This window comes from Oryzias latipes, chromosome 16 (genome assembly GCF_002234675.1).
Source record: "Oryzias latipes chromosome 16, ASM223467v1".
NCBI classification, from domain to species: domain Eukaryota; kingdom Metazoa; phylum Chordata; class Actinopteri; order Beloniformes; family Adrianichthyidae; genus Oryzias; species Oryzias latipes.
The window spans coordinates 23,526,495-23,539,674 of record NC_019874.2 but is presented as its reverse complement, the minus strand read 5'-3'; the positions used below and the strand labels follow the sequence as shown (position 1 = coordinate 23,539,674).

General features: G+C 40.2%; 1 protein-coding gene across 7 annotated transcripts in view; it reads left to right on the top strand.

Moving 5' to 3' along the window:
* The window catches only part of LOC101173250 (MAP7 domain-containing protein 1), a 39,592-nt gene extending 31,918 nt beyond the window's left edge, over window positions 1–7,674 (top strand). For 6 of the 7 annotated variants that reach the window (XM_011485653.3, XM_011485651.3, XM_004078294.4 and 3 more), the window contains 6 exons: window positions 290–394; window positions 2,323–2,373; window positions 2,455–2,515; window positions 3,833–3,914; window positions 4,163–4,392; window positions 6,739–7,674. In XM_011485653.3, the coding sequence (XP_011483955.1) occupies window positions 290–394; window positions 2,323–2,373; window positions 2,455–2,515; window positions 3,833–3,914; window positions 4,163–4,392; window positions 6,739–6,749 (540 nt within the window). In that variant the 3' untranslated portion in view covers window positions 6,750–7,674. Of the gene's footprint in view, window positions 1–289; window positions 395–2,320; window positions 2,374–2,454; window positions 2,516–3,832; window positions 3,915–4,162; window positions 4,393–6,738 lie in introns of those variants that run through there. The other variant, XM_023964008.1, reaches the window with a different exon arrangement.
* The last annotated feature ends 5,506 nt before the right edge of the window (window positions 7,675–13,180 follow it).

The following is a 13,180-nucleotide window of genomic DNA, read 5'->3' as shown; positions in this document are numbered from 1 at the left end:
CCTCGCGCTTTTCATCGCCCCCGTGTGGTCTTTCAGAGAACTGCAGTTTGTTATCAAACAAAAATATTCCGTTGTTTTAAATTGAAATGTCTTTGTCCGGATGTGAGTCCTGAAAATAGTTTTTTTTCTTTACTTAAGACTACAATGAAAATGTTCCCTTTGAGGCTGCAAACAATAAAAGCTGGGAACAGCCACACCCAAGTTGCATAATAAGGCATTCCATCCTGGCCACAGTTTTTATTTTTTCCTGCCCAGTTTAAATGATTTTTTTTCCATCTTTGTGTTTTAGAAGGAAGAGGCCGAGGCCAAAGTTCGGGAGGAGGCGGAGAAGCAGCGCCAGGAGAGGGAGAAACACTTTCAGAAGGAGGAGCAGGAGAGACTGGAGAGAAAAAAGGTATGGAAAGACATCTGTTCTTCCAACAGCTCCTTTTGTTTACCGTCACACACAGTTTGGAAAGTGTTCCAAACTACACACATTTCTTAAACTGATGTTTTGAAAAAAAGAGGCTTCTAGATTTTTAGCAGTTTAGAATTCCTCTTTCACATTTCAGCCAACAGCTATTGGGGTCTTTGCAGCACGAAGTTTGAAAATCTGTCAGCCTTTTTGTTTTTGTATGTTCTTTGTTCAAATCTTCCTTTCTTAATGAGTCCATCATATTTGGCAACACGAGTTTCTTACCAAATCTTCCCAACAAACCTGCAAACACACTGTAAACAGTAATAAGATCATAAAGGCTGTTGTTGGATTGCAGAAAATAGAAATGTATGTCCATTATTTCGTATTTCATAGGGGAACTCCTGTTTGATCTCAAGAACAATGATAATGGGCCTTAAAAACCCAACTGTAATCTATTGTAAAAGCGATGTGATTTTGCTGTTTAAATCCCAAAACCAAAAACCTGTGCCAGGATGACACCGTTTTCCCCACCTCTTGTGGCCCGCCTAGCGTATTGTCTGTGTCACAAATAAGCTCTTTTTCCAACTGCATTTTTCCTTCTGCCCATGATTCACAACAATTTGTATAAAGAAATACTCTGAAATTAAATTTTCGGCTTAATTTTCTTTATATATGTCCTCCATCGTCAGAAAGAACATGTCAAAAACACCATTTTCATCGAGGTGGGATGAAGTTAAGATGTCAGTCTGTGCACAAATGTAGGTTTGGCTTCAAAAAGCTGGGAATCGGCTCTCATGAAGTCCATCCCACCAGTGAAGGAGGTGGAGCAGCACAGCGACTCTTCTGGACTGTGGTCTAAACCCCATAGACGTTTCCACAGTGGAGCATGACGGATCAAATCCTGTTATTTTCCACATTAAACACACCAGATGCTTTAATATTTTTAACATTCTCAGAACATAACCTTCTGGAGTTGAATTCCTAAAGATGATTATTGTTTATGGTTAAGCAAAGTTTCAATATCTGGAATCTTTAATTAACCCAAGATCTTTTTGTATGAAGGTATGGAGGATAATAACTTTCAGACGTGTCTTTGAATTTTGCTGAATCTTTTGTCATTAAACATGACAAAAGCAATAACTGATTAGGTAAATGTGGTAGGAACTGTTGGGTTTAGGAAACATATGGGTTGCAGAGCACGTGTACAAAACACGTCTCTGCCTCTCCGTGAAAGCCTTTTGCCTAAGAGCGCCATGCTGGCTGAGCCGTAGGAAATGCCCGACAAGAACATGGTGTCCTCAACCACAAAGACCACCAAAGACTCGGCTTATTCTTATTACCAAAACCTTCTGACCCACTTTTTCATGATACTAGCAGTAAACTAAACAGGTGGTTTAAAGTGTTTGGAGGGGCACTGCAGCAAACTATCGAGCAAACAAAAAAATAATCAGAGTTGAATCAGGTTTTTGCTGCCAAAGTGGATGCCAAAGGCGTGAGTGTGGGACCTGTTTATGAAACGATCTGGGATCTTAAAAATGCCTCTCTTTTATGAGTGGCAGCTGCAGCTTTGACCGGAGCCATGTCATCAAGTGAATGCCTTGTATCAAACTTCAGTTCCAATGAATAAGCAGAGTTTTATATACACTATTGGTTTCTCCTCTAACTTTACTAACCGATGAAAGTTCCACTTTAGTTAGTCATCACTTATGGAAAAAAAGTGTTTGATATCAGAAATAATTGTTTTTTTGCTATGGAAAAATGTGAAAACATGGAATCAACTTTTGCAATGAATAATATTCAACAATATTTCAATGTTTAAAGAATCAATCCAATTTTTTGGCTGCAGTATCACTGGAAAAGAAAAAGTTGTAGAAATGAGAAACTGAAAGTAGTTTGTTAAAATGTGCTTATGTCTCTCTCCTCAGCGTCTGGAGGAGATCATGAAAAGAACACGCAAGACTGACGGAGGAGACAAGGTTCTTGTGCTTTTCCCTGTTTACCAAAGCATTAAGTTCAAACTCCACTTTTTATTGATGATGCTTGAAATTCTGTTACAGAAAGAGACCAAGTCCTCCCCGACTGCACAAGTCATCGAGAAACAGGAAGAGAACGGCAAAGGTAAACAGAATGTCAGAATGGAGCAGTTTGCATCATAAAACAACCTTTTCCCCAAACTTATCTTAGTTTAAGTTCAATTCAATTGTGGTTTTCATCTCTTTACCAACCCAAAAAAACAAAAACACACATTTGTTTCAATGCTACACACACACCAGACATGTGATGTGCGGTAAAGAACGCGCTGAATGCGGGTTCTTGAACGTGCCTTTAGCATACATTGTGGCTACCCGATACTAGCGCAGTTTGAAGAGGCATGATGGGAAATGTCAAACCGGTGCAAATCTTTCCCCAGGCTTTGTCTTTCACAGCTTAATAATTTCTCCTCCATGATCAATTTTAAAACTGTTGACACTTCCGTGAATTAAAAAGGACGCTACCCGTGAGTCATTACCAAATCCGAGTCCCTGATTGGTTCAAGTGGTTCAACTTTAAATGCGCGTTCAGTGGCAGCAAATAGACCTTTCACTGGAAGTAGTCGCTTGAACGTGCGTTGCCGAGGGTGGTGTGAACGTAGCATCAGACATGTCAATGCTAATGATACATAGGTCAAGCAGGTCAAATCTGTTAATGTTGGCAGATTGTTTGTCTGAACACACATATTTCTGGACTTTTACATTTACTTTACCATCATTCTCAGTTATCATTCAGGTCAGGTGTACAGAAAAACAACAAACGCTTTTAAGTAAGTGTGTGTCTCTCCCTCATATCCTGTGCAGCTGCTGCTGACGTTGTTGTTGTCTGTACAGCAGGAACCGTGTGTGTTTACTTACAGTTCAATCCCGGGGATTGAAGAACCGGGACACAAATGGCAGAATAATAGCGACAAGCTGCAGTGGTTTATTGTGGATTATTGCTGTCAGTAAAGGACATCGCTGCATTTTCTTCATGAATCTGCCTTAATTTGCTCTGTTATGCAGCCTGCAGGAGCTTCCACGTTGACATGAAACAGTTTCTCCAGACCAGCTTGAATTTCTCATCAATTACTCATCACAGTTTGGATGACTGTGGATGTGGGATGGAAGCCTAGCCTGACTTTATTTCAGTTGAGGGTGTGGAGGTGGGCCTCAACCACAGCAGAGGCAGAGGAAGGATGGTCATCAGAGACCTTTACTACTTTCCTTCCATTCTTAGTCTTGGAAAAAAGCAGAAAAACATTCAAACTGTGAAACTTTGAACTAAACATCTCACCTTCTGAGCTCATTTGATTTTTATTTAATTCAACATTTCTCTCAAACTTTGAAGTCTTTATGAATTTGAAAGTTTTAATATCTTTTTGAAATATTAATGGATGTTTTGTTGACATTTTTTCTGCTCCAGCTTCTGCTGACTATCAGCCAAAACAGGAAGTCAACGTGTCCAATAACAAGACGGAGAATGGACAAACCACCCTCACAGAGAGGTACAAGTACAATTCTTGTTTACATTTTTTTCCATAAAAGACCTCCACAAACAGCGGAAAGTTCAAAATATCAATCGGAAATCTTGAACAGAAAAACAGAAGAATTTAACACAAGAGGAGTTGTGGAAACATTCTTGTTTGGATGGTGTTAAACCTCTAAAAGTTGGACGATGACAAAATGACTCATACATCGTTCCAGTCTTCTTCGTAACTCACTACTTTCTTCTTTGCATCTCCCTTTTAACTAGTCTCTTGGTGGTTAATGGGATCCAGCCGGTGACGCACGAAAACGGCCTGTCCGCTAAAGAAGGCGCTGCACTTTTTGGAGACATCATCCAAGTTACAAATCACGGACACACTACGAATGGAACCGGAGAAAAGTCCGACACCAGCATGACCACGGAGCAGATCATTGCTTTTGAAAGTGAGGAGTCGTTCCTCATGAAGGCAGCTCCTATGAAGCCTCAGCATGTTGCAGGTACAGAGGTTCACGGCACTTTAAAGCACACAAAAGAGACCTTCAAGTTAATCTAGAAAGCACGACCGTTGAGATGTTTGAAGCATTCCCAGATTAGTGCAAAGGCTCAGTCACTTTGTCTGCTAGTCAGTTTTCTAGAAGAGTTGGAAAAATGAAGAGCAAATTCTCAGTGAAAGTGAGAAGCTCCCCGAGGAAAGAAAGACGTGGCACGGGGAGTTCAGTATCACCAAAAAGGTCTGAGACGGGATATGGATGAAATCATGAGTGGAAGCAGAGTATTTTTAAACTGTTGACAGCTTTTCTTCACCAGCTCCACTGACTTGGTCCTTAGACTTAGTGAGGAATTCCAGAAGCAGATAGTGGAGGCCGTTCACCAGCGCTTCACTGCCAGCGGTTAGAAACAAGACTCCCATGTGATTAAGGCCTGTGTGCAGCACTGCATTCAGTAATGTCTATCCCTTCTTTTGCTTTATGCTTGTTGCTCCTTAGACTACTAAAGAATAACAAAATCAACAGAAAACAAGTCCACTTTTTCTAATAGTTTCACTGAAAGCTCTAGACATGCCTGTATTTTAATTTTACCGTTTCACTACCAGTTTTATTTTAACCCTCTATAAAACCTCGACTTCTCATCTTTACTCATAACTCTGGATATGTAAGATGACTCTTGGCTGGCACTATTTAAACTGCGAGTTATGGTTTGGAATGTTAATATGCCGGGCTGATTAAATGACCTCCTGTGGAAACACAGAGGAGGTGGGTTTATTTTCAGGCTCAGGTCCAGGGTTTATTTCAGCGTTCGACTTTCAGACTATGGTCCTCCATGAACTCCCACTTGGACAACCGGCATCGATATGTTTTTCATTTGATGCTTTTCAGATTGGTAGATTTTGGCAGGAAGACATCGTATGCCTTGGTCACATGCACCCGTAAGGGGGGGTTGGACACGTATAACTCCTGGAGGTTTTTTAGGCTGTCCGGGGGGGTGTCCAAAGAGGGCCAGATTTGGTGATGTAGAGTTGTGTGAGGGCCCACCATTCTTTGAACCCAAATAACATTCAATGCAAATGAACTATTTAATGGAAATTGAATTGCAATGGCATACTTATAGTTCTTTTTTCATGTAGAAATACAGCTGAATACATTTTTACCAAAGTTACAGTGAATGTCATATTTAAATGCACCTTTCCTTCCTTGTTAGCATGTCTCGTCTTGTAGTGCCTCTCGGTCCATGGAACATTAGCCAAACACACATGTTTTGTAGTTCACTGCAAAAAATGCTCCAAATATGCACGTCTTGAAAGTGTCATCGCTCGCTGTCAAGTTTTTTACAAATATTTTATTTAGTGTTGACATTTAAGAATTGAACTAGAAAGTATCACAAAGGGGGAATTTACCCAAATCAAGAAAACGTACTAAAAGGTTTTAGAAAGTGCTGGGGGCTGCACATTTTTAATTTCACGTCAGGAGTCTGCGTGCCATTTGGCATTTGGCCCACGGGCCGGACTTTGGACATGCCTTCTGTAGAAAGTTGTAAAGAGGAGTGGATGCATCTTAAGAGGAGCGCAAATGTGTCTAGCAGGTCTCCTTAAAGATGGTAACTTGTGCGGCCACCCATAGGGACGTCATGAAACTGGAACGTACCATTGTCAAACGTGTAATAACTGTATTGTTAAGTATTCGTAAGGATAATGTAAGCGGCATGCACTTATGACCTACCGGTAATATTGTTGTCTTTTACGCAGCACTCCAGTTGTTAGTTAGTTGTGTACACTGGCTCCTTATGCCTTTGTCACAACTGCCCTTACAGGTGGATCTGCGGGCAGAAATGGGCAGCAAACCAGTACTGAGCAAAGAATTCCTACCATGCGCCTGTGTCTCACCCATTTCCCCTTTAGATGTCGTATGACTGTTCGCTATGACCTCTCGCCCACAGCATGCCGTAAAAAAAGTCTGGGTGAACTTTTCCACTTTTTGGGCTCTCCAAGCGGTCTACATCTTGTTATTCTGAGTGGACCACCTGCGTGCCACGTATAAATTTGCCCATTTTTCACCCGCAGACATCCCGTATCCACCCATAAGGGCAGTTGTGACTAAGACCTGACTATCATTTGATCATTGTAAGAGAAACGCTAAAGATTTATGGGATCCTGCCCTCTGACATCTTTCTGCACTTAGTATTGTCAGCGGGTCAGAGGTTTAGAGGCGGGGTCATCACTCACTTTTTTTTTAAGGTCCAAACAGGCTTCATTTGTCATCATGCGTTCATAAATCTTGTGATGCTGCTGCTCCTTCAAGCTTTTAACCTCTTGTCGGTTCTCCTCTTCTTCTTCTTCTTCTTCTCAGAGGTTCTGTGACGTGTTCCAGGGCTGACACACTCGCCGCCTTAGACGTTTCCTCGCTCCGCCACTGTTCACATGCAAACCTCGTGACCTGTGCCAATCAGTGACCCTGAAGAACACCCACCTCGCTGAGGACGGCGAAGCTCCATCAGGGCAACAGAAGGGATGAAAGCCCCCCTCCCCCCTACTCCGCATATGGCACAGGTGCATCAGTGTTATTCGTGAAGATCTATTACCGCTCATGTTCAGTGACCCATACGGCAAGACGGCCATCCACCGCATTGCAATGCAGCCAAGTCATTTTTCACTTCACGCTGATGAACAGAATTCTTCTATTTGTCTTTTAGTTATTTAAATGAAAGAGAAGCATAAATGACTGTCTGTATCCCTGTTAATACTGTAAATGAGCTTTGTGTGTCTAACAAAAAGAAGGAACACATTTTGATGAAAGGGAACAACTCAGTAAAGAGTAGATTTTCTTCTTTAACACAGGTATTCCTCATTCTGGTTTTGTATAAAGCTGCCTGTTTTGTAAAGTTATATAAAGGAATCACAGCATTTTGAAATGTAAGTTAAGAAGAAATGGATTGCTATTTTGCATAAAGATATTGCCTACTCCTCCCCCAAATCCTTGGTTTTAGGAAGAATCGGATGTAATCATGTCAGCAAAAGCTGAAAACGATCTAAAGTCAAGTCTTTAGAGAATATTTTTCTCCTTTTGAATAGTTTTAAATATTTGTTTCTTCCACATGTGCAAGCATGACACACATTTCCATCGTCCAGGCTGAGACTCGTAGGTGTTTGAGATGCTGTTGTGTGTTTCTGCTATAAATACATTTTGATGTGTATTGTTGTAAGGTCAATGGGAGTATCTGAGGTCTTATTAAAGACGCGCCTTCCAGACTCTGTTTTCTGTCAATAAATATGGAAACAATTCTGAGTATTTGTAAGAGATCATAGAAGAGGATTGGGACTTTTAATTAATTTTATTGTAAATCTAAGATCTTATTGCAGGTCAGAAAGAACGCTTCCTACGGACAATTTTGTTTTGCTTCTCACTAACTTTTGCCCTTCTAAGGAACGATCCTTTATTTTGAGCTGAAGCTGCTGCAAACCAAATGGATAGCAGTTGCCGTACAAACGTTGGTTCAGCTGTCCATTTCACTTCAGATCTCTTTTTACAAAATCCCTACAGGAGGTACATACCACTCAATGTGTGCAACCCTCTCCCGACAAACACACTCACTTTATTTTTGTGGTTGCTGGCAGGCCTGCCACTCAGCTTCCAGCTCACAAGGCAGCTGCGGACATGCTTTATGTCTCCCTTCAGGCAAACGTGAAGACACGCCACACTGATCAACATGCAGGACGGGCATGATTTAAATGTCTTCGAGCTGCTGTGAAATGTTGCTGGGATGGACCCCCGTAGAACCAGGGACCAATGCTTGTTCACAGTTTATCGTATGAGGACTGTGCCATCATTAGCCATCAGGCAGAAGAGAAGAAGGGGGAAAAATCCATCCAGCAGCAACTAGATCAATATTAGAAAATCAAATCAATGACTTGAAGTTTAGATTGAATTGAAAATGTTCCCAAACATGCTGCCAGTCCAAGTAACAAGTATAATTATTAATATATATAAAACTACTTGTATTATAGTTATCTTATTTATAAATTATTTGTACTTATATTTGTATTATTAACTGTAATTTACTATCATATAAAATAGTTTGATTTCATTTTATTTTTTCAAAAGAAATTTCTGGTGTTGTGAGTGTTTTGGAGTTTTAAAAACAAAAATATATTAAAAGAAAGCATCAACTTTTAAAGAATGCTCATTAGCTAAAAGAAAAAGTTTGTTAGAAATATCGTGATGTGTAATGTAACTGTTGTACTGGCTTTGAGAACATAATGGTACTAAAAAATAACTGGTTTATTTTAAAAAATCGAAGAAAAGAGCTAAATAAAACACAATATCACCTAATTATGCAAGAGGGGAAATATATAATGTATGTTAAAACACATCCTTTTATATCTAAAGATCATGTTGTCAGACTGGGACCATTGTCAGGAGTGTTGGTCCCATCAGCAGAGGTGGGAGCTGGAACAACAGAGACGACTGCAGAACTTCCAGAATGGCTCCTCCTTTAACAGAGAGTTGGTGTCCGTTCGGTGCCAGGAAAACCGACACCAAACTTTTGGAATGTTGTTAAAAGACAGAGAGAAAAAAACATTTGCAAAGAGGAAACTCACAAGGGTTTACTTTGAAGTTGGGGGGGAAAAATCAAAATAAAAAGAAAAAAAAAGTGTTTTTTTTTTCTTTTGATGAAACTACACAGAATCCAATTTAACTTTAAAATGCTCGAACAATTATTTGCCAAGCAGGTCACAAAAAGCAGCAAATGACAGTAGATGAGCGGATCAAAGTGAGTCATTTCATTTAAATGAGAGCTGAACACAAATATGTTTGTAGTGTTTGATGCTGGTCCAGTGGTACATGTAATGGCTGCCTGGAGCAAAGCAGTAACATTCTCCAGCCGGATGAATCCTGGTTTAATCCCAAGCAGTGGTGATGGTTCTGTGGTATGTGTCTTCAGCAAACACACAAGTTTGCTTTGAGGTCTTTAAATGTGTTGGATTAAATGAAGAAAAAGTCTGGTGAGGCGAGACATTAGTTTGATGATGGTACACCATTTCAAAAACATTTGTTTTTAGTCTTGTTTTTGTGGTTTTTATGAGCTGAAATCCTAATTTATGTAAAAGACAAAAAAACAAAGAAATACTTGAAATCAATTAAACTTGCCATAATTTTATCCCTTTTCAAAAGCAATGTTGTTACCATAAGAAAATGAAGTTGAAACAATATGTAAGTCTGTTTAAAATCTTCAGAAAATGATGAGGGCTGTCTTATGCAAAACAAAGTAGTATTGTATTTGTACTAATTGTATTGTTGTGATTTTTGCAAAGCTAAGATTTTTAAAAGGAATACAGATGGTTAATTTAAAAAATAAATACATAAATGTTTTATGTCAGGAGCTGCAGAAACCATGTCTATCTAAGTCACAAGGGGGCGTCGGAGTGCAGCATGGAGGCATCCCCAAAACTAAAGCTTTCTCTTGATGAATGTTTTAAAGTTCACCATGCACTAAAACGGGAGCAAAACTGAGATGCCCCTTTAAAACGTGCCAAGCTCTTCCCTGAAACTCGAGGCAGTTTTGCACTTTTGCTGCAGCTGAAGTGCTGCTGCTGACTCCCTGGTGTAATATCTGGTACTTCTTGAGGATTAGTGAGGACTATTTTTAGGGGAATAGTGTTGCAAGGCAGGGCACAGTTACAGACTGGGGAGCATCAGGTTTAAATAAATTGTCAGTGAATAAAGATTACAAATGAACATATATGTGTGACAAAGTGAGGAAGTAAAAAAATAAGTAATGGAGAGGCTTTCTGCAAGTTAAGGATGGAGATTCTTCTGTTAAATTCTCCTTGAATAAATTCATCTTGATAAACAGACCTCTGACACTGATGTGTGCATTATCTTCTTAGTGATGAAGTGACTGGAGGAGGTAGAGGTGCCACTGATCTGACTCTATTCTCAATTATCTGTAAGTGAAGTGAATATTAAATCTCTATAAAGCATAGCAGAAAAAGCATGAGGACATCCTCACACCCAAAGTTCTGTGAGGACTTCACAGGCATAGTGTCAAGCTTCTGTGGTAAAGCTGTGCAGAGAATGCAGCCTGCCTCCTCAGGGACACGCGCTCTCTGTTGTTTCAGTCATAAATCTCTGGACCCGAGGACTGTAAGGAATCTCGCAAATATTTCTGAACGGCGACTGCTATGGCTTTGCTGCTCCGAAAAGAAATATAAGGGCAGGTTGGTAAAACCTCAGAGTGTTGCTTCAGATAAGAGCAGAGCTGCCTCAGCCATGCGTCCATCAAAGACCAAGAACCTAACCTCTGTTCAGTGTTTATGGTCGCCCTTGTCTTTATCTGCTCAGCAACAGGCTGTGTCCGCAGCCCTCTCAGATTGCAGCACATGCATGAAACGCTACAGAATCACAGCACGCCTGGATCTCTAACAAGGTAACCTCCCAGCTATTGTGACAAGAGTGGTCACTTACCTCCCCTTGTGGGGGTCTTGATGGCACAAAATTAATTTGGGGGCTTTCGTGGAAAGGTCCTCCACAATTCACAGAGCTGGAGCAGCTGAGGCTTACTCCTCAAGGACTTCATTAGATATTCTTGACATCGAGAACTTCATGAGTTTGACCTCTGTGCTTAATCCACCTCAGGATGGAGCTCCTTAACCCTTGTGCTATCTTATGGGGTCCAGATGACCCCACCCTTACATTGACGTGTCATCCCTACCATGTCAAAGGTGGATAAAGGTGAAGAGGATTTCATGTAATCCATGGACACCAGTGAAGATCACAAATCGTTGAAGAAAAATGGTTCAGCGCACTGTCTAGTGGGTCTAGATGACCCCACTCCCAATGTTTAAGTGCCTTGGATAGCACAAGGGGTAAACTGAAGCTGAAGCCACATACGGATGGATGTGTCCACTAATTCCACAGTCGGACTGATTTCCAGTCAGAACATGAGGACATTCCTCTAACTTTTATGTCATTATCCATCAAAACATGCGGAGAACGTCAATCATGGAACTTCAGGGCATCATCTTGGAACCACGAAGGCCCTTACGAAATGTCAGAGCTATCAATTTCTTTGAGATACACTGATGAACTCACTTCACTGCGAGCAGACTGCGTCTGTGGCTCATGGATGAAAAGTGGGATAACAAACAGCACCCCTGGGGTTTTGTTTTTAGAATGAACACAGGCTTCATTTCCAAGATCTGATGTCTCTTCACCCTGAGAGCTGACGGAGTGGCAGCTTCAGTGTTACCAGTCGTGTTATTTCCGTTCTGGGAAACAATCCCGAGTAAATATATTCTCTGCCAGCCGTGGTACCAGCTTTGTTTATCTAAACGAAAAGGTAATTTAAAAAAAAAAAAGAAAAAATTCAAACAGGTATTTCTGGTAATGTATTCGTTGGCTTTGACACACACACACACTCACACACACACACACACACACACGCCTCTATAAATGCTTTCTTTTGTTGTCGGGCCACCTGTGAGGGTCCTCACTCCACTTATGAGGCACCTTGACCACAAGAATAATTGGATGAAGTCACTGTGGGAGCTTCAGATTTAGCTCCACCACTAAAATATTTAAATTTATTCTGACTGTTTTAAAACAAATGTGATTGAGCAGTATTTTGTTCATAATATGAGATCTTTAAAAACACAATAAATTGAAAATGGCTTTTTTTTATTACAGTTTTATAGCATTATTCTCATAGATAACAGTAAGATGATTGGTTCAGAGGAAATAAAAGTTGGAGGGAACACATTTGCATCTCAAGTATTGGACTGGGTACGTTAAAAGAGGCAGCAGGTGAATGAGCTTCATGACATATGAGAACAGCCGTTGTGGACTCTGGAGACTTCAATGAGAGTTCTCTCAGCAACAGTAGCCCTGAGATATCCCCACTGTCACAGGGAAAGCATTTGGTTAGTGGAAGGACAGAAAAAAAGACCTAAAAGAAGCCACACACATTTATGTTTCACATCTCTCGTGGTAAAAAGTCACGCACTCACTTGACTGAAAAAGAGACTGAAAACAGCATTTACATAAACGGACAGAAAGCCCCTGCCTTCAGATTCAGATGTTGCCAAAGTTCTTTACTGACCTGTTATGCCAAAGGTCTTTTTCTTTTCTATTTATAAAGTGACTGTGTTTATCTTCTGATTGTTCTTGGTACCTAAATACTGGCTGTACTACAAAAGTACAGAGCAAGTTCAGTACTAGAAGAAAAGTCTTGAGAGAAAAGTATAAAAAAAAATTAAACTCACAATTTTCCCATATAAAAACTATAAATAAGACAACATTTTCTTTTTAAATCTTCCATTTGTAAAGAAATCAATCAACATGATGGGTTTCTCTCCATTTCCTTTGCAGCACCCAGAAGCCCAGCTGGTTCTTTTAGAACTGAAACCCTGCTTTTGTGCATCTTTTTACTCACCTCCTTGATCTCAGTTTCATGTCATTTCTATAACTGTTGCTCAGTGTGGCATGGCTGCAGTTTTGCTTCGCAAAGTCGTCTTTCTGGGGGGGAAAGATTTATGGTTTTTGAACGTTTTAAAACTAGAAAGCCTTCTACCAAAAAATACTTCTTTGGATCAGATATGTTTACTGCAAAACGTTCCTTTTTCTGTCCTGGATAAATAAGATAAAATCACAATTTTTAAAGAGGCACTCTGAGTTTTGATACAAGGCAGATGTTAAAAAAAGGAAATCTAACAACCAACCAGATTTATTAGTAGGTTGGGCCTTGCACAACTATGCTTTGGTTTTAAAGATGTTTTGTTTTTAAGTATTTACT